General features: G+C 37.3%; 4 protein-coding genes across 7 annotated transcripts; 3 read left to right on the plus strand and 1 right to left on the minus strand.

Annotated features, from left to right (window-relative positions):
• The first annotated feature begins 619 nt into the window (after window positions 1-619).
• LOC109536688 (meiosis regulator and mRNA stability factor 1) lies at window positions 620-10,088 on the plus strand. Of its 4 annotated transcripts, XM_048663566.1 has the most exons (25): window positions 622-1,018; window positions 1,186-1,242; window positions 1,300-1,538; window positions 1,946-2,100; window positions 2,315-2,450; window positions 2,506-2,681; window positions 3,348-3,427; window positions 3,738-3,922; window positions 3,978-4,244; window positions 4,305-4,442; window positions 4,493-4,693; window positions 4,756-4,947; window positions 5,112-5,278; window positions 5,336-5,511; window positions 5,591-5,808; window positions 5,915-6,238; window positions 6,331-6,486; window positions 6,599-6,829; window positions 6,884-7,084; window positions 7,137-7,404; window positions 7,460-7,617; window positions 8,464-8,514; window positions 8,766-8,943; window positions 9,198-9,290; window positions 9,353-10,088. In XM_048663566.1, exons 1-25 carry the CDS (start codon window positions 820-822, stop codon window positions 9,400-9,402), a joined length of 4,296 nt encoding a protein of 1,431 aa, XP_048519523.1. In that variant the 5' UTR covers window positions 622-819; the 3' UTR covers window positions 9,403-10,088. The 4 variants fall into 4 exon arrangements, with proteins under 4 accessions (XP_048519525.1, XP_048519524.1, XP_048519523.1 ...); XM_048663568.1 differs by lacking the exon at window positions 9,353-10,088 and having other exon boundaries at window positions 620-1,018; window positions 8,858-8,943; window positions 9,198-9,289; XM_048663567.1 differs by lacking the exon at window positions 6,331-6,486 and having other exon boundaries at window positions 621-1,018.
• An 89-nt stretch (window positions 10,089-10,177) lies between these two features.
• LOC109536690 (NADH dehydrogenase [ubiquinone] 1 beta subcomplex subunit 10) lies at window positions 10,178-11,672 on the minus strand. Its single transcript, XM_019903010.2, has 4 exons — window positions 11,434-11,672; window positions 11,236-11,371; window positions 10,493-10,632; window positions 10,178-10,435 (listed from the first exon to the last, which is right to left on the minus strand). The coding sequence occupies exons 1-4, from the start codon at window positions 11,519-11,521 to the stop codon at window positions 10,311-10,313; spliced, it is 489 nt and encodes a 162-aa protein (XP_019758569.1). The 5' UTR covers window positions 11,522-11,672; the 3' UTR covers window positions 10,178-10,310.
• Window positions 11,673-11,713: 41 nt separating this feature from the next.
• LOC109536689 (exportin-6) lies at window positions 11,714-19,001 on the plus strand. The gene is made up of 18 exons (XM_019903009.2): window positions 11,714-11,845; window positions 11,965-12,165; window positions 13,603-13,812; window positions 14,072-14,249; window positions 14,418-14,659; window positions 14,717-14,889; window positions 14,942-15,148; window positions 15,205-15,310; window positions 15,362-15,454; window positions 15,517-15,688; window positions 15,746-15,890; window positions 15,946-16,180; window positions 16,235-16,528; window positions 16,694-16,860; window positions 17,040-17,234; window positions 17,292-17,520; window positions 17,578-17,814; window positions 17,873-19,001. Exons 1-18 carry the CDS (start codon window positions 11,843-11,845, stop codon window positions 17,957-17,959), a joined length of 3,174 nt encoding a protein of 1,057 aa, XP_019758568.2. The 5' UTR covers window positions 11,714-11,842; the 3' UTR covers window positions 17,960-19,001.
• A 907-nt stretch (window positions 19,002-19,908) lies between these two features.
• On the plus strand, window positions 19,909-24,982 carry LOC109536733 (pyridoxal-dependent decarboxylase domain-containing protein 1). Its single transcript, XM_019903080.2, has 12 exons — window positions 19,909-20,167; window positions 20,225-20,571; window positions 21,303-21,544; window positions 21,602-21,831; window positions 21,883-21,954; window positions 22,149-22,406; window positions 22,465-22,536; window positions 22,592-22,735; window positions 22,796-23,024; window positions 23,088-23,372; window positions 23,427-23,642; window positions 24,481-24,982. The coding sequence occupies exons 1-12, from the start codon at window positions 20,057-20,059 to the stop codon at window positions 24,672-24,674; spliced, it is 2,400 nt and encodes a 799-aa protein (XP_019758639.2). The 5' UTR covers window positions 19,909-20,056; the 3' UTR covers window positions 24,675-24,982.
• Window positions 24,983-25,348: the final 366 nt, after the last annotated feature.

Here is a 25,348-nt window from a genome sequence, read left to right on the forward strand (position 1 = left end):
TAATGTCAACGTCTTTCTTATTCACCATTAAGCAATCGACTGATCCGACACAATGGTGCAAAACTGTAATTAAATATGTCAAATTCTAACATTCTTCTAACATAACTTAAATTTTTTTAGCTCAGTCATTAGGGGTAAAATCGAGTAATCGAACAGGGTAGATTTCAATGGACTTTGAAACATGTGTATTAATTTTTGAGGAATTTAGGGAAGAAATTATTTCTTCGGAATGTAACCTTTTTAGATTAGAAACTGTTTAGAAAATTTAAAACGTTTGTTTGTTGAGTTCTGGAGTTCTGTTGAGGAAATCATAAATAGGTATAATCATAACATCATTATCATCATCAATAATTATAGTGATGAGTTTAATACCAGTAATAGAAGATTAAATTAAATGACGAACTTTAAGGCTATTTTGCCTTTTATTTGCTTCAAACCCTAAGAGGAAATAAAATAATTGATTATTTTATTTACTCTATGTTCAAAACTAGAGGTTTAGTAGTGGTAATTTATTGCGAGAACATATGAATTTTATTACACGAAAAATATCAGCTATCGCGCACATGTTAAAGATCTCACATATAACGTCATACATTGAAGCTGAGAACCTACTTGTCTTTATCTATGCTGAGTACTTCACACTTATTTATCAAAACAAAGCCAAGAGTTTGATGTATTTAGTGAGTGAAGTTGACAATATTTATTCGAATAATTAAAATCAACGCACTTTTAATTTCCTTCCCAAGATGAATCTACGAAGCCCATTCGGAAATATGTGAAAGTTCAGTAAATTTTAGGGTTAGACTTTAGGTAGGAACAATGGCTTCAGAAGCTGGATCTTCAGACTCCAATGAATTGGACCCCATATATTTTGAGCGTCTCAATTTATCTGACTGCACAGGGGCTAGACGGAAGCTCAAATTTACGCCCAGGCGAGCTTTAAGCGCTAACAATTCATTCAATTCGTTTCAATCCTTACCCCATTCAGATGAAAGCTCTACAACTTGTAGTCAGCCAGGTAGGTGTTTGTCTAAGTAAATCAGCCTTGAGGCTTCAAATGGAGCTTTTTACTTGCTCGGGAGTCTCTCAGGAGCCTTCAATTACTACAGCTTGATTCTCAAACATAAGATGCAACAGCGACACAAACAAAAACAATCAATAAAAGAAAGTTTAAATATTATTCAGTCGCTCCTTCCCCAACTGCTTCTATGGTTTGTTTTTGCGTATATCGCTGTTTAATGGGTAAAATCCAGCGAAAATCTACATTTTTGACAATTCTCCATAAAAGACAAATTGTAGATTCGGAACCCACTTGCAAAAAGTACCGAAAAAAAACCGGCTTTGTGAACAAAATGCCGCCCATGGGGATATTTTGGGACATCGAAAATGTGGGAGTGCCAAAACAGAAAAGCGCCGCTGCAATTGTAGAAAAGATCCGAGGGGTGTTTTTAAAAGATTATCGCGAATCTGAATTTATGGTTGTATGTGATGTTAAAAAGGAGCAGCCACTAATTATGCAAGAATTGCACGATTCTCAGGTAAACATGCTATTTGCTTGCTATGTGTGTTTTTTGGGAGCCTCCCACCAAGCTTAGGAGCCCTATTTTTTAAAACTTTTCAGAAATGTATTCAAGGCGTTTTGGTGCATTATTTTCAGACGTAGAATACATGGTTCGAATAATGCCGTTTTCCTATAAAACACCTTGTATTCAATTCAATGAATACAATACTTCAATTTTACGTGTTCAAATTTAAGTTTAAAATACGAAATGATGAATTTTTTCAACACGTATGAATATATTTTAAAAAACTTCCCGCTCTCCAATCACTTTCCCTAGATATTTTTAAGGAAAACTTTGGAGCATTAACTTAGGAAAAGCACAATGAATTACTTCACATACGAAGTATCTTGGATAATTATCTTAGCATGTTGCAATCGTTTTAGGTCAATTTGATTCACGTTTCTTCAACCTCAAAGAATGCGGCTGATGATAAATTGAGACAATCATTGAGGCGGTTTTCCGATGTCCATCCTGCTCCTTCAGCTATACTGTTAATTACTGGTGATATAAATTTCGCTGCGGATTTATTCGATTTAAGGTACATTTTTAGCTAATTCTTTTGACAGAAAGGCGCGTTTACTATTTGTTCAAATGTAAATAAATTTGTATATTTATTTTATATATTAAACACACTTGGTAGGAGTCAAATGTTGTTATTAAACCCATTATTTAAAGGTATTACTTGTACAAATGTGCAGGTTTTCCTCCCAAATTCAAGTCTTGATAGCACCTAGAATAATTTATTTCACTAGGTATCGAAAGAAAATACGAGTAATTCTCGTCCACAACGTAAACGTATCGGATGCTTTGATTTTGAGCGCGAATGACCACTATATATTTACAAATTTAATTCAATGTGTTCCGTCCACTTCGCAGCGAAAAACCGCAGTAGGTACTATTTTTGCTACTTGTAAAATAGACTTAGAAATTAAGTATTTTGCAGAATTCCCACACTTACTTCTATTTGACTATTCACAATTTGCCAAAGAATATTGACCAAAGAAAAGTGAAAAACCGACTAGGATTTTTAACGAACAACTGCGGAGGCAAATGTGTCGAGTTTCTAAACGAGAAGGGGATTGCTTGTTTCCGATTTGGAAACTTTGATTTAGCCCTAAGGTCAGTAATCGATATTGTTAGTACGTCAGACTAAGAAGAGTTTGATTGCTTTTGAAGAATATGTTTGTTGTTTAATTTTTAGGAAGATCTTTTACCATTTTTAAACCACCCGCTTAATCTATCAAATACAAATTCACGATTGAAACCTAATAATATCAACATTCCTAAACGAAATGTAGGCTGTCTACTTTTTTATAATACATAGAAAAAAGCAGCAGATTTACAGTCATGTGCATGGTACTACCACGTTAAAATGCTCCGTTTGTTTCACTGAATTCACTTCAATATTTCGGTGTGTTAAATTCCAATTTAGTGTTTCCTGAATAAATTATGGGAAGTTTCAAACCGTATGATAAGAACAATAGGTAGGCTTAACAGAAATTGTCCCCAGCTGATTTTTTTGAAGTTCCAGCGTTTTATGGAATCAATCGAAATTGAGAACGACTTGAACCGCAGCTTTTGATTGTTTTATCAAATGTAACTTGAAACGCAGCAATTTGCTAGATTTTTCCTGGTTTCGTGGTTAATTCACATACACACACACATTTTACAAATTTTTTCATCAAATAGTTTACGGGCATGACATTGTAATGGACTGCCGTCTCAACTTATAAGAAAATCAGATTTGTTTCCAGTGAAATCAATTCAAAGTGTTTTCGTTTTCAGAGCTCATAAACGCATTCAAGGTGAAGATGTATTTGGGCAAAAGATTAGTGTACTCGCACCGTCCGTGAGAAGTTACACTGGTAAGCATGCCAGTTTCACTTTTTATCTAGTCTAGTTCCAATTTGCCATTACACAAGGGGTTTTATATGGAAAATGTAAAATCCGATTGCAGGAAAACATAAATGTCTTTTTGTTGAAAATTATTCAAAGACGTGACTGTGTCAGCGGTACTGTTGAAGCTGAATACAAAAAATGTCCTGCAAATCATGTATAAAAGCATCTAAGATTTCATTAAGCTATTTCTTATACACTCGAGTTTAATTCGGGCTTGTTTTTTATTGACTGTGAACTGAACTATGATGAAAATATGTCCTCTATTCTCAATTTAAGGGCAAAGAGAAAAAAAGTCGGACCTATTCCCTCAGGCGCAACAAGGAAGTAGTACTAGCACCCGTTTCAACTTAGAAAAAAATGAAGTTTTTCCACAAATTAATAGCGCTGTGCCGCCGCCACCTGGTCTCGAAAATCGATCGACAAATGCATATCCGTATTCGAATCCGCCAAAGAAACGGCAGGTGAGTTTCGCATCTTTTGTTTCAACTGAATGGTTTAAATGCTGGCAATTTTCAGGATTTTACACCAATCAATAAGCGCAAACCGCCAATTTCTATGGATCGACTAGGGCATCCGAACTTTAGGCCCATATTGAGATCAGGTTCTTCTTTTTCTGGCTCGTGCGTATCGCCGATGGAGTTGAGTTACGACCAAACGCAAATCAGACGGTCTATGTCTAGCAAACATAATTCTCCACAGGATCAACAGGGTGCTTGTGCCCTTTCTCCTTATTATCGCTCACAGGCTAGTGGCAGCTCAGAGTTTAGCGATAGCGATGGAAAAGTATGCTACTTTAATCCGTTCTACTGGCTTAATATATCAGGTCATTTTTCTATTCATTAGGGCTATATATCTAGCGAAATCAGCAGAAATACTCAGGGTACCCAACCAGTAGATTTAACTATAACTAACTTAGATGCTACCATAGATGTTAAGGAACTTAAAAGACTGCTCACTAATATGATTATGAAATACGTCATGGTAAGAGCCAGATTCGTCGTAAAAGCACCATGTGAATGATTTTCTTACAGGTATTACACCTGAACATTGTAATGCAAAGCGATGGCACACCAGTAGCACATCTACGAGTTAGAAGCCAGCAGGAAGCGCAGTTCATAATTTCGCAATTGCATAGGCAAAAGCTGGGCCACAAGCGCATTATTATCGCTTACGAACAGGACGATTCTCCTGATCCTGAACAACTGAAAGTCATGGTTATCAGTGTTTTGCAAGTAAGTGTGAAACCCAGTTCATCTGTCGATTAGCCGATTATTGCATGTTTAATTGTTGTCAGGATGCTCCCAATAAGAGCATGCATCTCTTCAAATTCATGGAGCTGCTCGAATCTAGGTATCACTGTACAGTGTCTATTTCGGAAGTGAACAAGCTAAAAAACGTAGTTTGTATAAGTGATGAAAGGGGATCGAGAGTCATATCACTTACTGAGGAAGCTATCAAAGTTGATCCTTCCTACAACTTGTCGCAGGTAAATAAATCGTCTTTTATAATTCAATGGAAAAATAGCAAATTGCCTTCAACAATTGGGAAATATCTATTTCATAGTCTTCTTTGCGATAAGCCATTCTGCTTCGAAAAAACTTGCGATTACCAATTTCTGGCCTGCTAAAAACGCATTTTTTTTATTTCCAGCCAATGATTCCTCAGTGTGTGATCCATTGCCCTAAGAGTATGCAAACATTTGGTTGGTGTGAACTGAATTTTTCCATCGTTCCGAACGTTTTGATTTCCTTATCACTTTTCACCGCAAAACTGATGACTTTGTTAAATATTCACTTCGGGTCGATGCCTTTGATCAGGTAAACTGAATTAAAAAAATATATGGCGATTCAATGAAACTAAACTGTGGGTTTCAGTTTTGAAACATGTTACGATCAAGTGTTTGAGGACCCTTTGCCGGTTGCGGACAGTGGAGTTCCTTTGGAGCATCTGATTACGTGTGTTCCGGGTGTTGAAATAAAACTAGTCGGTCCGAACAAGAGCATTAAGGTGATTCAGCATGAGGTGAAAGAAAATGAAGAACATACTGAAGGTAACTAAATTTGCTGTATTTCGTTTCACCTTTTTATAAACACATTTATCATTAATGTCTGAATCTGTTTTGTTTATAGAAAACGTTTTAAAAGCAGTAGCGCCATCGTTGGCTTCAAATGTGAGCCTGTTATGCCGCGAGGTTGTAGATTTGCTGAAAAACCTCGACAAATGCCAGATTTTACTCACCAAATTCATTCCTGCTTATCATCATCATTTCGGGAGACAATGTCGAGTTGCGGATTACGGATACACCAAACTCTTAGATCTGTTTGAAGCGATCTCTCATGTTGTCCAAGTAAGTAAATGGATAGAGGCGACTTAAAACACTTTTGAGCATATACAAGCTATTTGATAATTGAAGGAGGATTTCAGAGTAACGTAGCACTTACTTTCTATTTTAGATTATGGGTGATGGCTCTAGACGAGTTATAACCCTGACCCATTCTAGTCAAATGCGTCGCTTCATATCAGATCTTCTGCGCGTTCTCAAAGTTCAACCCAATAAACAGATCGCGTTTACCGAATTCGCTGCTGCCTACGAGAGAACGCTGAACAAACCCTTCAATCCTGTCGAGTATGGATTATGTACTTTGGACGATTTGCTCTGCGAGGTTCCGGAAAACACTATCGTCATCACAAAGGAGAACGAGAACATTTACATTTCCGTACCGAAAAGGGAGCAAACCGCGGTGGAAATAGCGAAAACTAAAGAATTCGCTAATGAAGTAAGTGGTTTGATGAAAACAATCAGTTTTGAGATATCAATAATACAAACTGTGCCACTATATTAAGCTGTAATTGGTTTGCAAATTTGCAGGTGATAAATCTATTAAGGCACACTCCATATTCAACAATGTTTTTTAATAAATTCGTACCGTCCTACCACCACCATTTTGGCCATCAATGCAAAGTATCTGATTATGGCTTCACTAAATTGATCGAGCTTTTCGAAGCTATTCCCGATGTGGTAGAGGTAATCACTTGTACGAACATGTTTGTGCTGTTGAATGTGAATACTGAAGCGCAACCACTGATATAGCAAATGAAGTTCAACGAGTTGTTCATGCCCTGTATTTTTCATCTAGATAAAAGAGCTACCGGACGGAGAAAGAACCATCAGTCTCACCCTGCAGCAGTCCCTGAAGATTCTCAGCGCACAAGTGCTGCGGATGATTCGAAACACTTGTGGCGGCGGCTTGAAGTTGGATGAATTGCCCATGCTTTACTTCAAACAGTACGGCTACCCGCTCAACCCTCAAATCTACCAATGCGAGTCGTTGGAAGAACTCGTCAGTAATCTTTCAGAATACGTGCAGGTAGGTTTCTCTATTAAAATCTGGGTAATTTATAGATTTTCAATCTTCCTCCAGGTGATCCATAGTAATGCTGGTTCATTACTACGCCCTGTTGAAATGGATACCTCGCAAAGTGTTCTAAGAGTGCGCTGTTGGGCAATGTTACTAGTCCCGCCTCACGTAAAGAATTTAGTTTCATTCAGGAACGAGTATCGGCAATGCTATGGCAACAATTTTACCACTGAGGATCTTAGGAAAATCGCCAATGTTGTTTCGGTAAATGCCTCAAATGATACAGTTTTCAATACAATAAAAAAATGGATTTCAGCTCTCGTCAATGCACAACATTGACTACATATCATTGACCTCGCTATACGTACTGGCCGCTCAAATCTACTGCGTTATTTGCAATCACGGCGGATCAGTGGAGTACAACAAACTGGAGCAGTTATATGAGGAATCCTACGGAAAACCCATGAAGTTGTCTAGCTTTAACATCAACTCAGTAAATGAATTCTACAATCGGTTCAATCTATTGTTTTATGTTCGAGGCAGCAAAAAGAACAGCATTGTGGTACCGAATCGAAATTTAGAAGGTACTACTTAACTTGCCTGTCAAGGCGTTGAGATCTAAGGCATTTTTCTTTTCAGAATACATAGCATTTAAGTATCACAACAACAATTCGGAAGCTGAACAGCAACTGAACATTAACAATCAATGGAGCGACATATTAAGTGGGTCGTCAGACCAGGAACAAGGTGCTGTAAAGAAATACACTCCTCCTAAGCCTGATACACCACCATCGCCTGTAAGTATTTACTCAGTTTTGTATTTTATTCCTTTACGCAAAAGTTGTTTTCGGGAAACTTGTTTTACAAACCATTGTAGAAATTACTGCGCTTGCAAGGTGGCGTCTTCTGATTATTAATTTATTTGTACTCTAGTCCTAATAGCGTATTGTGGAAATTTGTTGCTCTTGTGTTTGGTGTTCATCTTTACCAATGAGAACTCAAACACAACATGAAGTAGCATACAAAATGTTCAAGAAATGTAACATGTTACTTTTGAAATTTTTCATTAAAAAAGCGCAATAATGATGATGATGATGGTAGAAATAGTTATGATAAATAATGAATTAGTTTAGTAAGAAGAAATAATTCTTAGCGTTGGCAAACTAAAAATCTCTTAAGTCTTAAGTAAATACTGAAAGGGAAAAAAACTGATTATAAAATCGAATGGTTTAAATAAAATATACCCTTTGCATCCGAAAAAGCTCATTTTCATTTAAAAATGACAACATTTAAGAATAATTTTTAGCGTATGCTTTTTACTAAGTCTAGTACTTGGCTCGTTTATGATGGCACCCGCTTTGGAAAATAATCTCTCGCATGGAACAGAAGTACTAATAAACCTGTGTTTTTTTTTATGAAACAAGTTTGTCAAAATCTTGAAAAAGTTAATAATCTTCTTCTTGTCTATCTTTTAACTGAACTTCCTCTGATTGATGGGGCACCACAGTTTTTGTAATAGCATTTGAATTATATACGCATTTTTTAAGTCAACAATAACATTAAATAATCCACATTAACAGTAATACTTATAGACTAAAAATGCGGAATTATATTATTTGAGTGATTGAATATTTTCATTGCAGGGATCAACGTTGTGGTGGAACAGCCCGTCCAAACTTAGTCAGGAGCAGATGGTAAGTCACTTGTGGATATAATTAATCTGATGGTTTCGGGATAAAAAATTGTTAGTATCTTAAAAATTACCAAACGATCAAATATCCACTTTCTAACTATTTCATGCGAACGATTCTGTATTGGCTGCAACAGAGACTTAATTCAACAATTAGTCTAGTTGGGTTTAGAGTGTTTGTTGAAAATTTGTTTTCTTGTTGAACTAATATTCGTGTTGTAGGAAAACCTACATATATTTTATGAAATGTTTCAGAATTTCTTCATTGACATGCCACTAACTATGGACCGTACTCTACATGAAATGTCGAAATCTCTAATTTCTCCGGCTCGTTATTTACTTTTTAGCGATACCCCTTGGAATTTGGCACAACCACCTACTTTGGCTCCCGATCCGCATGAACTGCCCATTCCCAACAAGCTCTTACCCAAAGGTAAAAAAACTGTGATATGAAAACATTGTAAAATTATTTCTTAGAACATTATAATTTTCATCAGGCTTTAGATCGTCGTGGAAAAGAATTTCTTCCCACTCGGGAGCAAACCATTTCTGAAGATGTACGGCACTCGTGCTTGTCAAACACCAGAAAGGCATTCTTTTCCACGACGACTTAAAATATGGAAAACCTCAACAGTTGCAAAAAGTGAATAAGAGGGAGATGAATGGTTTTATTTCAAACTTTTTCAGCTGGAATGTCAGATGATAGTGGCGATTCCGGAGTAAATATTCTAGCAGATCATTCTCATTCGGACAGTGATTTGGAACCATCCACAAGTAAAGGTATGTGATGAAAAAACGGCAAAGTTTAGTTTAAAACGGAATTAATCCCGGTTGTTTTGCAGGCGCTATCAAGAAAAAGCATTATAACGGAACATTCCTTAACTTCAAGTAATACAACCCGGGCATAAATGATTTGAATGTTGAACTGTATATTTATTTTTAAATGTTTATATATGTGAATATACTGTAACAGAAAAAACGCCGCACAAGAAAATGTAGATTTGATTGCAAACGACTGGTGTCAGAATATTGTGCATATTATTATGTAAGTAAGTGAAAGAAAACCGATTTTCTGTTCTATGTATTTGTAGTCTTAAAATGTATTTTTAAAGCATTTTTCTGCTGTGGCACTTTTGAAGTACTCACTAAATTGATGTGAAAATTCCAAGAATCTTTATTAATGGAACATTCCTGCTCCCTTTTTATCGTCATTTAGGTAAGTTAGTACTACCCCAGAAAATATTACGTTGTTGGGCTAAGTTTTGTGTAAAAAATATTGTTCTAAAACAGTTACTAGTGGTAGGATAGTTTGATATCAACTTTCGAGATATTTGTGTAGTTTGTTAGTATATTGTATTTAGTAATTTTTCTCTTTCAAACATTTCTTAGATCTAATTTGCTTTTACATTTTTTATAACTTGTTTATGCGATATTTTTATTGATGACATATTTTTGGATATATATAAATTTTAGGCATAATTTTATCTGTACTTAAATAAGGTTATTTTAGAAGAAAGTTTGCCGAATTAAAATATGTGAATTTTTGTTGAATAAAGATAATACATGTTTGTTCTTTTCGATAAGACTTTCCATTTCAACGGGTTGAAACAAGGTTCAACATCTTCCGTCGATATTTGTATATGATACATATATTCAATATTCCTTGCTATTTTTAAAACGTTTATTTTAATGGGACACACTACACCATTTTCCACCAATGACTGTAGACACCGCTTTTAATTCAACAACCCAAAGGCGGTTAATAAATCTAACTTCATTCTAGGGGAGTTAATTTTCCTATTACTCCTGGGGAAATTTACGGGTTTTACCGCACCCCACAGGTCCGTACCTGCGCTCCCAAATCATTCGGTGCTTCTGCTTCGATAGGGCGGTTTGGGCATCGTGATACAATCCCATATCACCATCTGGGGCGGAAACATGCAAATTACACATCAAGCTTTTTTTGCTATTGGAAAACTTACATTTCGTAAACCAGTTGGTGATGGATTCTTGGTAAACTCTATTAATATCGGCACATTTCGTCACATGATCAGGGCTTTCATACATAACGCAATCTTCAAATCTTGAACGTAGAATGGTGAGTATTTCGGTATCTACTTTTCTACAACAAAACAACTTATACTGTTGGGATTTATTTGCTTCAAAAGGCAGGCTTTTGAATAAAATAATAAAAAAGGACACGGACAAACTTGTAAAAGCGCACTTTGCAATGGTAAGTGGTATAACTCGTTGGTCGCCTAAATTTTCCGATTTTATCTCATTAGGCTGCGTCTTTTGGGGTGCATTTGGTAGACGGTAGCAAGTTAATCATACTCTCAAAATAAAAAATAAAAACGATACGGGATTCGATAACTATGAGCGGAAAACTATCTAGTGTCGAGGGATTTTTTTTGAGGGTCGACTTTCGCTTTTTGTAACATTTGTAACTGCAACATCCCCATYCGATCGCTAATGTGCCAATTTCAGTGACCTAGTGACTAGGCCGTGCACGTACTAAGTGTGCAGAATAAATACTTCTCAGGGGCTTTACAGGTAAASGAAGAGCGCGGTAGAAGGWTCGACYAACMAATTTACTGTACAAATGTGCAGTTAAAGAAACGGGTAAGAGACGATGAAAATTTGGGGGTGCACATCAACCGCCAGTCATTCAAAGAGCAACACGAGAAATAATCTGTGCTTTAAATGAGGCTTAAAGTGTCCCTACCTATCGCGTCTATATTGCTGGTTAGCCTCATAAATGCACACAGCATCATCAGTATAACACTGATCTATTGTCGGAACCCTTCGGAATTTCTGATGATACCAGGGATACTGTTGCTGGTTCGGTTCGACAACCTTTTCTGCAAAATGCAGGAATTATATGCTTACATTACATAATTGATAAGGTTATATGAAAAGCTACCTCGAAACCATGTAGTGGGACCATCAATCGCTCGGAAAAGGGCCTGAAGAACGACGACAAACGCATTCCTGGGCTCCGATTCCGACATTATCGCTTAAAGGCAACTTAAAAATTGAGAATATTAAATAAAATTTTTTTTGAGAGATGTCAGATGAAGGATTAGTGGGGTTAAGGCAACCGATTAGTTAAGTGGCACTCTTCATTCCAATCAAACTCGAGGGACACAGCCAACTTCAACTGAATTCATTTTCGGTTTTTTTGGCAGCTCGCTTTAAACTTCACACTTTTCCGAGATTTTCGAACATATGAAATGTCAACAAAACTATTTAGATAATTTGCGAGTATAAAACACTGTTGTTGTTTTAGTACGTTAATGGGCGACTAATTTGTCCATATTAATTGTTTCGTTATGGTAAGCACCCCCCAGTAAAACACTGCTGCACAAGATAGATTTTAACCTAAAAAAAATCGCCCACCCTTGGGGCCCTTACACAAAAAAATCGGCTCAAAAACGTTCGCAATTTGTTGCAGGAACTCGAAAATTCGTTGGCCGTCGTGGAGACTTTATTTGAGGAATTTTTCAATCCGTACACCAGCAATTGCAGAAAACATGAAATTGAAGTGCAGCTGTCTGAGATCAAGGAAGTACCACACAAGGGAAATCTGTGCCTGCATTTTATTAAGCACAGTTCTAGTCAACATGTGATTATGTTTACTTTACAAATTTTGGAGGTAATTTTTCCAATTATTTCYGGAAAAGGACACGGTCTTTCTTTCACGCTTTGATTTCAAGTGTACAGGGTGTCCSGTAAGCTCATAATCAAAARGGTACTGCGATATTCTTTGGACCAAAACAMGACGATCTGACCTAACTTTTATTAACAAAAAATGTCTGGCTCCTCTGCTATTGATGRTCAGTTCTTCAARAAAATTATCCTTTTCGAAATAGCGGRAGAATGGTACGATGTATTTTAGTRAAACTCGCTGTGAATTTGTTCTTATGTAAGACTCATATTTTGATAAAACAATCGAATTCAGCCGTTTTGGACAAGTGGTGAATTCTTGAGTGTCGTGGTACAAAAACTTCCAGAACTTGTTAATTGGAGGATGAAATCAACCCATTTTTTTTAGGTTGATGCACTAATCATTGGTTCACAATTTTGTGCTCTCTGTGAAATCTTGTAGCATTCATAGTTTTTGCGAAAAAAAAGATTTCTTTTTCCTTGCCACTTAACAATGTTAGACATTTACTGCAAATATGCGCCATGTCGGTCACTTCTTTATTAGAAAAGCTCATTCAAAACGAATTTGTGAGATTGATTGACAATGATTTTATGCTTCGTATCATGGAAATATTTTTTTTCGCAAAAACTATGAATGCTACAAGATTTTACAGGGGCCAAAATTATGAATAAATAATTAGTGTATCAACCTAAGAAAAATGAGTTGATTTCATCATCCAACTAAAAAGTTCTGGTAGTTTTTGTACCACGACACTCAAGAATTCACCACTTGTCCAAAACGGCTGAACTCGATTGTTTCATCAAAATATGAGTCTTACATAAGAACAAATTCACAGCGAGTTTCACTAAAATACATCGTAYCATTCTCCCGATATTTCGAAAAAGATMATTTTTTTGAAGAAYTTTGACCATCAATAGCAGAGGATCCAGACATTTTTTGTTAATAAAAGTTARRYCTGATCGTCTTCTTTTGGTCCAARGAATATCGCAGTACCCTTWTGATGTCTCATGATGTCTTATGAAGTCTCATGAGCTTACGGGACACCCTGYATAAGTATCTAGTGGAGGACTATTTATTTTTCTTTGCGGTTGTTATTTTCAATTGGAGTCGCCGATTTATTCGAAATACTTAGCATGTGAATTCTACAGGGTGTCCCATAAGCACATGATCAAAAGGGAACTGCCATATTTTTTGCATCAAAAGAAGACGATCTGACCTGAGGTTTTCCAAGAATTTTTAGAAAAATATATCTTTTGTTCATATGTAACTCATGTTTTAATGAAACAACCGAGTTCATCTGTTTTGAGCAAGTGAGGGATTCCTGAGTGTCTTGGTACAAAAACGATTAGAACTTTTTATTTCTTGTAAAAAAAGAATAATATACCCAATTTGTACTACAACTGACTAACCGCATATTTCTTCCAGTTTATGGTTAATCAAGGACAATGGCCTGCGATGGAGACAGAGATCCAAGACGAACTAAAAACTATCCTGCCGCTAACTCTAATAAGTAAAAGTGACATTCCCAATTTTTTAAAAAGCAAGTACGCTAAGATTATTGTAAATATTGCCAAAGTTGACAAACCAGGAGAAAATTCGAATTTCTTCTATACCGTAACCAACGTAATTATTACCGTGAGTATACGACCAAATTATTTCTTCGAAAATTAAATAAAATCACTTATTTTTAAGAAAAGATAATTATTCGGAATAAGTATTTTTTTAGTTGCGGCATTTGAACTTTTTCGTAGTTTGAGTTAATATCTAATTTAAAAATTGTCTCACCGTATTAAATTTAAAAAATTTTAAATAGAACCTTATCGCCTCAAGAAATCCCAAAAGTTAAAGAATAATTCAAAATGGAGTTGAGCAGCTTTATAGATATTTTTTTTAGTTACTGAGATCGTCAGAACAGCTCATAGGGTTGATACTGTTCAGAGGAATGTGCGAGGAATTTCTGGGTTTAAATGTGAAACTTCAAACTCTAAGTTGCAAAAAGGAAGTGAAAAAGTTTCAGGAAGACTACATTCCTCGTGTCCTTTACTTATTGACGGATATTTTAGAGAATATCAGTGAGTGAACTTGTGATTTCAGATGAATCATGAAGAAGGGGGCTTTTATTTTACTACACATTCCTCCAATCAGTAAACGTAAATTAACAATACTTTCACCAGTGGAATGCGTGATTGAAATAATGCCCCATTCTCTTTAAACACCTTGTATATGTCCCGATTGTTTAGGTTCAAAATCGAAGCACACTGCCACTGCAACGCCTCCTCCGTCACCTACTCAAAATAATTCTGTTGAAGGGCAAGCGCCCAATCACAACTATTCAGCCGATTATCCGCCAGATGTTAGAGCCATCATTCAAGAATCCCTAGCTATACTATCGTTGCTTTTTACTTCGATTCCTGTCGAGCAAGTGCCTCTGCTAACGATTAGGGCTGTATTTAATTTTACCAAATGTTCGTCTTACTCGCAGGTAATTTTCAAGATTTTCCGTTTTTTGCAAGTTGGGGAATGTTTTCGCACTTTTTAGGATGACGACGATCTTTGTCTCAGTGCCATATCGACAGTTAACGAGCTGTTTTATCGGAAAAGTTGCCCACATGGGGCGGAACCGTTGTTCAAAGCAATTTACATTCTGGCAGTGGAACTTCTCCGGAATATGACTACTTCTGTTACTTACCGAACGGAAAACACTGACGAATTGTGAGCGTTTTAAACTCTCAATTAGTTCAATATGTAAAGGTTTTTGTTGTAGGTTTGTTGACAAAATTTCCGAACTGCTTGTCCTATTGATTGAACAGCATTTTTGCCGATTCGAGGCAGATCCGACGTTCACTGCTCTGGAGTTTTTGTCGCTATTTTTCCAGTATACTATGAGTCTAACAAATAGTGTGCATTTTTTGCGCTGCTTGAGCGTCTGGTCCACGTTTTTTAAACGAGTGAAACCCTATGCTTCAGTAAAGTGAGTAAAATCCCTCTCTTTTAATGCTGATAAAATATTTTCCAACTTATTTCCAGGTACCATCAAGTGTGTGTAGGCTTAGGTAGTGCCTTAATCAATAAAATTCAATTTAGTTCAAACCATGCCCAGCTTGTAGACCTTCTCACAATCAATATTGACGTTGTAAGTTTTTTGCAATGCTCACTGGAAACGGCATTTATACTTTTTTTCCAGAATAACACAGAGTGGCAATTCTTTTTAAACTCATCAGCAGAAATTATATCGCAAGCTGCTCAATTAGCGCCGCTGGAAACTCTTCATCAACTAGTAAGTTAATGTGATATACTCACTAATTGTCTTATCACTAATTTTCACCCACAATTTTTCAGATAAACTCGTGGAATTTGTGTAATTCCCAATATCAGGAATTGGAAAAATACTCCGAAACATGGTTCAACAATTCAAGTAACATTGAGACTGAAAAACTAACTTATATTCTTAGGGATTTTTCTACATTATCATTCATGTTAGCCAATTTAGCAGACCATTTTTGTGCGTGTGGTAAGCGGATAAATCAAGTCTATGTGTATGTAAGTCTGTCTGTGTTTCGCGCTCTAGAAAACCCTCAAATCAATGGAATTGCCACACCGATAATCTGTCTTTTCATGGAAAATACCATCAAAAGTGCCTCTAGCTACAAGAATATCAAATCCTACCTCCTTAGATTTAACGATGCAAAGTTGATGCAAAGTTTCATTGACTCGTAAGTGGTGGAGAACTGGACTAGTGAGCATTGGTTAAAAAGATTTATCTTCTAGGCAAAGTGAATTGCTATCTGTTTTGAAGGCTTGGTTGGGTTGGATGGAGGCTCGCAGTCAACTGAACTCAAACGTGGACATTTTTCTCAACCTTCTTTTGCCTGTGTTGCATGAAGGCGACAAAGTGCCGGTTCAAGTATACTCAGCAGCTTCCCAGCTGTTTCTAGAACTGTCCCGCAGACCAAACTATCTCTGCCCGTCGAGCAACCGGGCAGTAGCAGACTTTATAACAAAGGCAAGTGACTGTTATCGCGCAAAACTCCCAGCTGAACCTAGATTTTATTGGCAGGTCCCAAAGCTTAAACTCAATTCACCAGAGATAGTGAACTGTATTTATTCCGCAATATGCGAAATTCTACTAAAGCCGCTGAAAAGCTTAAATCAGCACACATTGCCAGTTTACAAGCGTTTGATAGATGGGTTTCTCAAGGAACTAAGTGCGGATTTCAGGAGTTTAACTCCCAAGACTGCCGAAGTAAAAGTGATAGAAACAGTGCATGTATTGCCAGCTTTGGCTCATTTAATAGAGTATTGCAGATGTTACCCTTTGGTATCTAAAAAAGAGCTAGCAAGCGGCATTGAGGTAAGTATAAAGATCACACGCATACTGTTTATACAAGATTGCTAAATGCTTGTATTAGATCAGCTTGATTAAGTAAATTCCTATGGAATTCCGCGTGTTATCCGTCTAATACCAGCGATGATGTTTTATGATCATGGACATAACATGTAATTTGATTGATTTTAGCCCATACTAACACACTCCATGGTACTATTCCCTACCTACGTGAAATATTCACAAGTCCACGATGCATTTCCTCAGTTTTTCAATTCGATTTTGAGGAATTTGCAGTCTCAAATAGGCCCGGATTTTACGAAAAACGCCATGAATATTTTTTTCCAAGTCGCAGTCTGGTAAGTTAAATTAACAAAATTTTCTAGTGAACAAATCAAACATGCGGTAGGTCGTCTGTTTCATTCAGGGTGAGTGAAAATTAACCATATGAAGTTTTCGGCATCAGTTCATGTAACCCGTTATAGGAAATCAAAGAGTTTTATTCTGAAGGGCGGCAGTAAATGAGAAAACATTTTAGGGAACAGCAATCCAACAATCTGGAAGGCGTAAAGCAATTACTGGACATTTTCATAGTGGTAGTTCAAGAGTCCACCAACAAGAATTTCTTTTCGGATATCCTGCAAATATGCATGGAGACTATTTATCCGCTGTTGTCATCGCAAGCCATGGAAAAGCCTGATGTATTTTTGTCATTTCTGGAATTACTTTACAGGTAGGATTTCGCCTACAATGGGCCTCCAAAAAAAATCGCTTTTTTAATGTGTTTCAGTATACTGAAGTTCCATTGGTTGTACTTTTACAACTCGCAAGTGTTAATGGGTTTTTCGCCGGGATGTAATGAAGACGAAGTGGGGCCAGATGTTCCGAAGAGGCCGGAACAATTGTTGGCAATTTTGAAGGTTTTTGGCGAAGCTCTGATGATGGATGATATCAATATTTTCAGACAAAGTTTGGCCAGTTTACAAGAATTAAACCGTTCGAAAAAGCTGTACCATAAGGTAAACAGTTCGCAGCAGTCGCCAGTAGTTGAGTCTAATTCCCAAAGTTATCTGCAGGGTTTATTTCAATCTAATTTGCTTCCTGAGCTGCTTCGAGTTCTCCTACAGACCTTCGTCTACAAGAAACAGGCTTTAGCCAAGGAGGATATTATGTTGGCTGTGTACGATATGTCGGAAGTGGATTTCGATGGGTTTATCTACAAGTTTCTGCCTCTTTTTCTGGAGAGCGCCGATGGGCTTAAGGGAAAGTTTCGCGATATTTTGCTGTGCCATTTTCAGAACAATAAAGAACGGGTAAGTGTCCTTTTTTTGCTAGTAAACATTATAAATACACTATGTATTATGTTTTCAGGATATCCCTTCTTTCATGCAGAATTTGCAAAATTTTGCAGCAGACTATGAGCAAGTAGTAATTTATTCTAGAAGCCACAGTTCATAAAAACACATTTTTCAATTGCTTCTGCGTTTTGATTTAAATCTCTTTTCGATTCAACCGCCACCTATGTTAACTGTTGAAAAATATAACTAATCATAGATTTTTATAATATTACCGGTTAAAAAATCGATATAGTTAATCATATTTTTTTTAAATATTAGCTAATGTATAAGCTTTTTTACAAATAATACGTCATACATTTTTGCTATCTGTGATTCAACATTCCTGGGCCACAAAAACATGGCAACAGGTGGAATGCAATGAAAAATTCAGGAGTTAAAAAAGTTTGGCGCTGGTTTATTAATTTTCTGCTCCAGTACTAGTAAAGTAAAAAGTAATTTACGAATACATGATCTCAAAGTTAAAAATAAAACAGTTTTTTCAATTTTGTTGCGGATCATCTATCCTTTTTATAATGTAGACTTGGACTCTTAATACGCATCAAACGCACCAAGGTTTGTTCAAATCCAAGGGGCATAAACATTTCTGCTTTTTTGTGTTGTAAATTGCTGCTAGTGGATTTCCCCTCAGGCTTGCAGTTTGCATTTCCATTCGTTAATTTTTTTGGATGTGCAAAAGAATGGATTTTTTCGTTTCTTTTACTTATTTGTTTGTGCTTGGTGTCTCTTGGTATTGAATATTATCTAATTTATTGTTTGGTCAGCTCTGACTGGCTAATCCCTATATTAAGATAATGCAAACAGTTTTATGTTCGTTATTAATTCATGTTCTTCTCATTCAAGATATTATTGACTTTTAGTTCTTCGCTAATTTTTGAAATTCGTTGTCTTTTTTTTAACTCTTCTACATTGAGCTCGTACTTTCTTACGATAATTTTTGCCACTGAAAGAAACAAATGTGATCCCTGAGAGTGTATTTCCCGACATGTCGAGGATTAAAGCATAAACATTTAGTTTTAGGTTCTATTAATTACAAAAATTTGGTAGTACCGTTAGTATTTATATTTAAGACTTGTGATCGCTCAATTTTGTGTAATATTTATAATGTCCTTTTTATATGAAAATAAACTAAAATGCTACCTGAAGGCGATTTTATTAAATTTACCATAACCGGTTGTAAATTTTAATGTACAGGGCGTTCCTTAATTAACCTTAATAAAAAAGCTGCTTCGTTTTGCAACATACAGGTCACGCATCAGAGTAAGAGCTTCAGCAGTCGATAAAAGAAGCTTCATTTAAGACTGGGTGCGTATTTGGTTCTTTTCGACCAATAGTTTATTTTTTTAAATTATTTGACGCATTGTGTAAGATTAGTGCGGTAGGGCTGTATTTGCACTGTCTCCCACTATTGCTGGTTTCCGGACATCCAGATTGAATATCGGGATCAGGGCTTCAGCAGTCGACAATTAAACAGTCCGTTGAAAAAGCAGAATTTGGGGTGTTTATAAAAAATTTTAAATAATTTTATCGACGGTTTACTGGCACACCCTGCATATCAGGATTATTCTACTAATACCACTCTTAGGGTTGAGTTTTCATTTTAATATAAATTGATTTTTTGCTGTAAAATGTTATAATTGTTATTAATTTCGCCTCCCTGTGGATATAACTATATAAATATATAAAAACATTCTTATTTTAGCTGAGTGTTTACTAATATAGAAAAATGAGGACAAAAGGTAATATAACTAAATAAAAAAATAAAATTATACAAATGTAAACAATCCAGCTCCTTTGATAACCAATAAAATTTGACAACCCACCACTGACAAAAATCACCCAGAATCTTAAGTGGCTATTGCTCGATGCCCAGGAACTAAACGGTGAAGTGGAACGGGTGGAAACAATGTTCCATTAAAAGCAATAAGAGTTTGTTTTGTTCGTAAAGTTGCTAATAAATAAAGGTTTCATCTGGATACTTCAGAATGCACAAAGTGAGTGTTTCGGTAAATTTAATTCGGCTGTAAGCCTGACTGACGGATGGTTCACTCGAGGTGAACATCGAGCCACCACCGTCACCAACTGATGTTTCTGTTATGTTTTTTGATTTTGTAGGTTCTACAAATCATCAAAAAATTTGCCACGATGGCTAAGGAAAATTAGGGATTAACACGGTGTTTTCGACTTGGGCAATATTACAATGGCATCGTCTCCACAACCCCTAAGCAAAGTCAAATCGCCCGAAGAGAATCAGAGCAATGGCACTGAAGAAAGTCCAGGTTTGCAAGAGCCGCCGACATCAGGCAAAAACGTAAACTTTCAAGAGCTTCCTCTGCTCCAAGGTGTGATTTATCCGATCTCGTTTCAGCCCCAAATAGGCGAGATAGCAATTGAAGCCTCGGAGATCGTCAGTCGTTTAGGACAGGCGGTTGATACACCCAAAACACCGACTGAGAATGTTCGCAGAGCGGCAACAGTTTTCCTGGGGTTGCAGAAAAAGCACAGCAATGAAATCATTCATTCGATTCATGAACTTATCAGTACAGATGAAGACGGTGATCCAACTACCGCTCTGCCCCTTAAAACCGTCGCCAAATTAGTGATGGTTTCACACAGTTTGTCCGCTTACTGTGGCAGTTTGGAGCACAGTCTTTTGCAGAAGTTAAGTTTAAGGTTCACAACGGATACAACCAGATGGATTAGCCACATCTTTGGGTAAGTGTGGGTTGTTTTGCTGAATTGCTACTTGAAATTGTAACAATTACGTGATGGGAATAATCGAGATATTGGTAATAGTGTTGAAGTAGGAAGTTTCATAAGCATGGCACTAATTGGGATTTTTTGCGCTTTATTGCCCTTTCCTGAACATACAGGTGAGACATCGGGATGGGAACTTTTTAGCCTTGGATAAAAGAAACTTCGCTAAAGACTTGGTGCGAATTTGGTTCCTTTCGGCCAAATAATTAATTTTTGACTAATTTATCAATTTTTTGCATGGCCATTCTTCTTCTACTGACTCCCGTTATTTCTCGTTCTTTGAGATCCACGGTGTGCAGGCCTTAAATCTGAACTACTCCAGAAACTTCTATAAAATCTACTCTTTTGTATGATATTTGCAATTCTTTCTTTAATTTACTTTTAATTAAAATTGGAAACTTTCGACCTGCTGATCCTAAATTTAGGACAAGTTTTTGTGCAACTTTCAAATGTCCCGTGAAGGTTTTTTCTGGCTTGAATCCGTAAATGCCCCTGACAATATGTATTCCAGACATTGGTTAGAATTTGTCTAGAATTCATATTCTTAGGTGCAAGTGCGGCTTAAACATCATGCAAAACAGTGCAGCGTATTTGATGCCGAATCCGAAACAGCGCAACGTGGAATTCCAGGCCATTCCTTGAAGCTGGCGACTCAGCAGTTTCATAAAGTTATTGTGTTTTGGTTGCAGATTATTGGACTCTTCGGCGTTTTACCACGACGATAATCTCGAAGGACTGGTAAGAATAGCTAGAATGGTTCTACACTACAAATTCCCCAGATACTTGGAAGACGGCACTTTAACGTTCGCCTCTAGTTTGCCTTTAATCTACAGCAGCATTTCGAGCCCTTTGGGAATTGTGCAGTATCTTTGTAGGCAATTAGGTTTGCCATTAGCGTGCGTCCGGCCTGTTCCAGTAAACACGCATTTCGGTCAGTCCCATCTGCAAATAGTGCGATTGCTGATGTAACCGGGAATTGAATTTTTAGGCTCGCACTACACCATGGACGTTGCAGCTTTGCAGAAAATGTTAACCGACGACGGTGTAACGGGGAAAGTCCCTTTGTTAGTTATAGCAGATGCAGGCACGCCAGTTACCGGCCATGTGGATAACATTGCACGAATCAAGGAACTGTGCAAAGCGCACAACTGTTGGCTTCATGTTAGAGGACACACATTATCCGCACTCACTTTACCGAACCACACCAGAAATAATCACGTAAGATTGATCAAGTGGGGCAAATTTACGATTTGAAGATTTTCGTTTTAGGCCACTCCAGTCGCAGATAGTTTCACTCTAACTCTGGGAAACTGGCTAGGAGTACCGGGTTTGCCTAATGTTGTATCCTTTTTTGACCATTGACGTAATTGGAGGAATCAAAATATCGTGCAAATGCGACCGCGAATCGGCGAGGAGAACTATTTCAAAGCCAGCCTCTCATAATCAGATTAAAAATTCTTGCTAACTAAGAAAATCATTCATCCATAGTAAATTTAACAACTTTCCGCCAACATTTCCTTAATCGAAAACAACAGACTCTATATAGATTATGGGATCAGAGCAATATCAACGCCAGCAAACAGAAGCAAGTGGGAGTTTCCAGAGAAAGTACCCTGCCACTTCTGGCTGGCCTACACAACGATCATACAAGCCGGAGAATTATTACTCTGCCCCTTTGGACGGCTCTTCAGAGCCTTGGAAAGGATGGAGTTTTATCTGCAATAAGAGAAAATTTCCTTGCCAGCGAACGACTGTACTCGGCTTTGGATGTTTTCCGGCATGTCCGAGTTTTGGTAAGCAGTTTGGTTAAGAAGTCGCCAAGCACTTCATTGTGAATGAATGAATTTCCAGAGTCCTAAACCTGGAGGTGAGAGCGGCGCCTATACAATCACAGAACTGATTTCCAAACCTGCCAGCATATCTGTAAGTTTGTGTGTTTGTGTGTTTATCAGGTGAGTAATTGTTCCTAATGTTCTAGATGCTATTCGAGTCCACCGCATGCTGCGTCGTCTTCCAGTTTATTCCCGACTTGGCAGAAAACGAGGTTTTAATTAAAGTGCCTCCCTACTACGACAAGCTCAATTCCTGGCTGGGCCAAATATTGCAAATATCCGCTCCACAGGTATTTATGCAAATTTTGACTCAAATCGAAATAGTATCTAATTTAATAATTTGCGTTTAGATTCCGATAGAAATTTGCGAGTTAGAAGATGTCGGAACCGTTCTGCGGTTTTGCCCGTTTGAAAGCGCAATCAGTGATCAACCCACTTTGGAGCAGTTTAAATCCTTCGTACAGTGCCTCGAGCAGCAACTGGTCATCCTGAGGGCTACGATTCATCACAAAGAAACGTTCAAAACCATCGTTGAAGCTTCCCCCGTTCTCTCCTTTGTGGAACTGCCAGATTGGGCAGGTAACTGCTCCCAACTCCCACCAACTAGCGCAACTAGCGCTTAACAATAATTTGATGGTTTAGGATTGGGGGGAGTCCGATACTGCCCAGAAGGGTGGAAAGAGTTGCTGCCCGATCAATTGAAAGAGGAGCTTAACAACCTGAACATCGCGCTGGTCGATGCTTTAAAGTCGGTTGATTCTGCATTTTCGCTGGGCGAAGGCCAGGACGGTCTTATTTGCGTTCGATTCGGCATGTTGACTCCGCAATCTGATGTCGAAGATATGCTGACTTTGATCGTGCATGTAGGCCAGTCTGTTGAGGAAAATTCCCGTGTTTTGGATTCGATGAGCGAAATCGTTAAGAAAGGTAACGTGTTAGTTAGCGGCCCGATTTCCGCAGTTTCAACGGAGGTATTTGCAGGCATTGAAACTGCCACTAAAGACCTGCAGAAGGAAAACGAGGAGCGGCTGTGGCAGGAGGGGTTGATCAGGCATGTGCCCCTGGTCGGGAATTTTGTTAACTGGTGGTCCCCCAAAACGAAGGAAACAGGAGTTAGAGGTCGCAGTTTAAATTTGACGCAGGGCATTGTTGAATCCACAGAAAATATCTACAAGTATCACATGCAGATACAAACTGGTGCGTAATTACATCAATTAGTTCATATTATACTCTTTCCTTTCCTGGGTTTCAGTCAAAGTTTGAAATCAAAATTTGTATATCGTTTATTTCATAACGTTCCGGCGAGACAACAGCGCCATCATCAGATTTAAAATTCATACAAACTCATAATTGGGAAACATTAGATTCTTTTAGGTCTTTGCTGTCTTGAAACCTTAAATTTGTTTGAATTATTGTCTACCKARSSYTMGGTAGACAATAATTCAAACAAATTTAAGGTTTCAAGACAGCAAAGACCTAAAAGAATCTAATGTTTCCCAATTATGAGTTTGTATGAATTTTAAATCTGATGATGGCGCTGTTGTCTCGCCGAAACCTTATGAAAAATAAAAGGAATTAATTTAGTCATTATATAGTCAAACATAAAGTACAAAGGGCAAAAATAATATTATTTAACAGTAATTAAAAAAATAGTACGCTATTAAACATACAAATATAAAGTCGTTTAATAAGGCGTTATTACTCAGGAGAACCGCCCGCGTCTCGGGTCTCAAATATTTCCAGTTTTTACTCTCAAATCGTGCTCTCAGGGGGACGAAATCTTTTGTCTGTAAATGTTTGAACTTTCCGGAAGCTAATTTTTGAATTGTTGATTCTGTGGGTGCTTCGACAATATTAGTTTTTGTAAAAAAATTTACAATTTGTGGAGGTTTCGGCTATAAATCCCTAAAAATGTTCGCAAAACTAATCAAGCAAAGCGCGACACCTTCAGTTAAGTATTTGCATATTTTTTCTTGACAAAATGTTGAAGAAGTTTCTAATCGCAATTGAAAACTGGGAGTTTTTCCACTATTAGGCACGACTCCACCAGCGGGAAGTAAGAGCCCGCCTACACCCCAAATCCAGACATCGGTAAGTGCAAACCATTCGAGATCCAGCAGTCACGCTTCTGTATCTAGTCAAAACATACGAGCGGACGCTGAGCCCCTCAAAGAGCCAGTTATCGCAGTGAAACCCCCGACTGATGATGTAAAAGTATTAGCACCTTAATATATTTTTAATCCCGTTCAATAATTAACAACTATTTGAAGCACTTAGTTACTGCGGCTTTCACAATACTTATATATTGAATTAAGCTACCCAGAGTTTTGTGGCTTGACTTCTTGTGCGTATTTTCATTGGCCAGTAGCGCTTCAGAAAATTGTTAAGTCTATGTACCACATCGTTTCTTAATGGAATTTTTTTCATTTGTTGTGCAAGCGGCAGTAAAGCACTTATTGTTTGTTTTTAATGTTGTATACATTGTTATTGTTTTAAAAATTAAGATATGAAATATAAATTTGAATTACACCCCAACAGGAGTCATTTATTTCGGCAGAACAGAAGAATCACTCAAAATGAGGAATTAGGATTTGAGCGTGATTCATTCAAGGTGGCGCAACAAAAAAACAGTCAATAATGGAATTGGCTGAGATTGAGAAGTTGACGAAGCTTAAAAAATAATTGTTTACTCGAGTTCCAGGCACTAATTACTAAAAAGCAATAAAGCGTTTCCACTTGAATAGCAATGCTCGAAGCAAATAAATTTCCCCCATTAAGCTAATCTGAGTTTACGTCCAATAAACTAAAGCCTCATTAATTTAGCCTGGTCCAAAAGCCACACCGTAATTATGCAATATCCACACAAAAATAACAAATTTTTGCAACATGCGGGGGAGTAGGAG

The sequence above is a fragment of the Dendroctonus ponderosae genome, unplaced genomic scaffold (assembly GCF_020466585.1).
Source record: "Dendroctonus ponderosae isolate FM_Combo_2020 unplaced genomic scaffold, Dpon_F_20191213v2 Dpon_F_20191213_2, whole genome shotgun sequence".
Classification (NCBI taxonomy): Eukaryota; Metazoa; Arthropoda; class Insecta; order Coleoptera; family Curculionidae; genus Dendroctonus; species Dendroctonus ponderosae.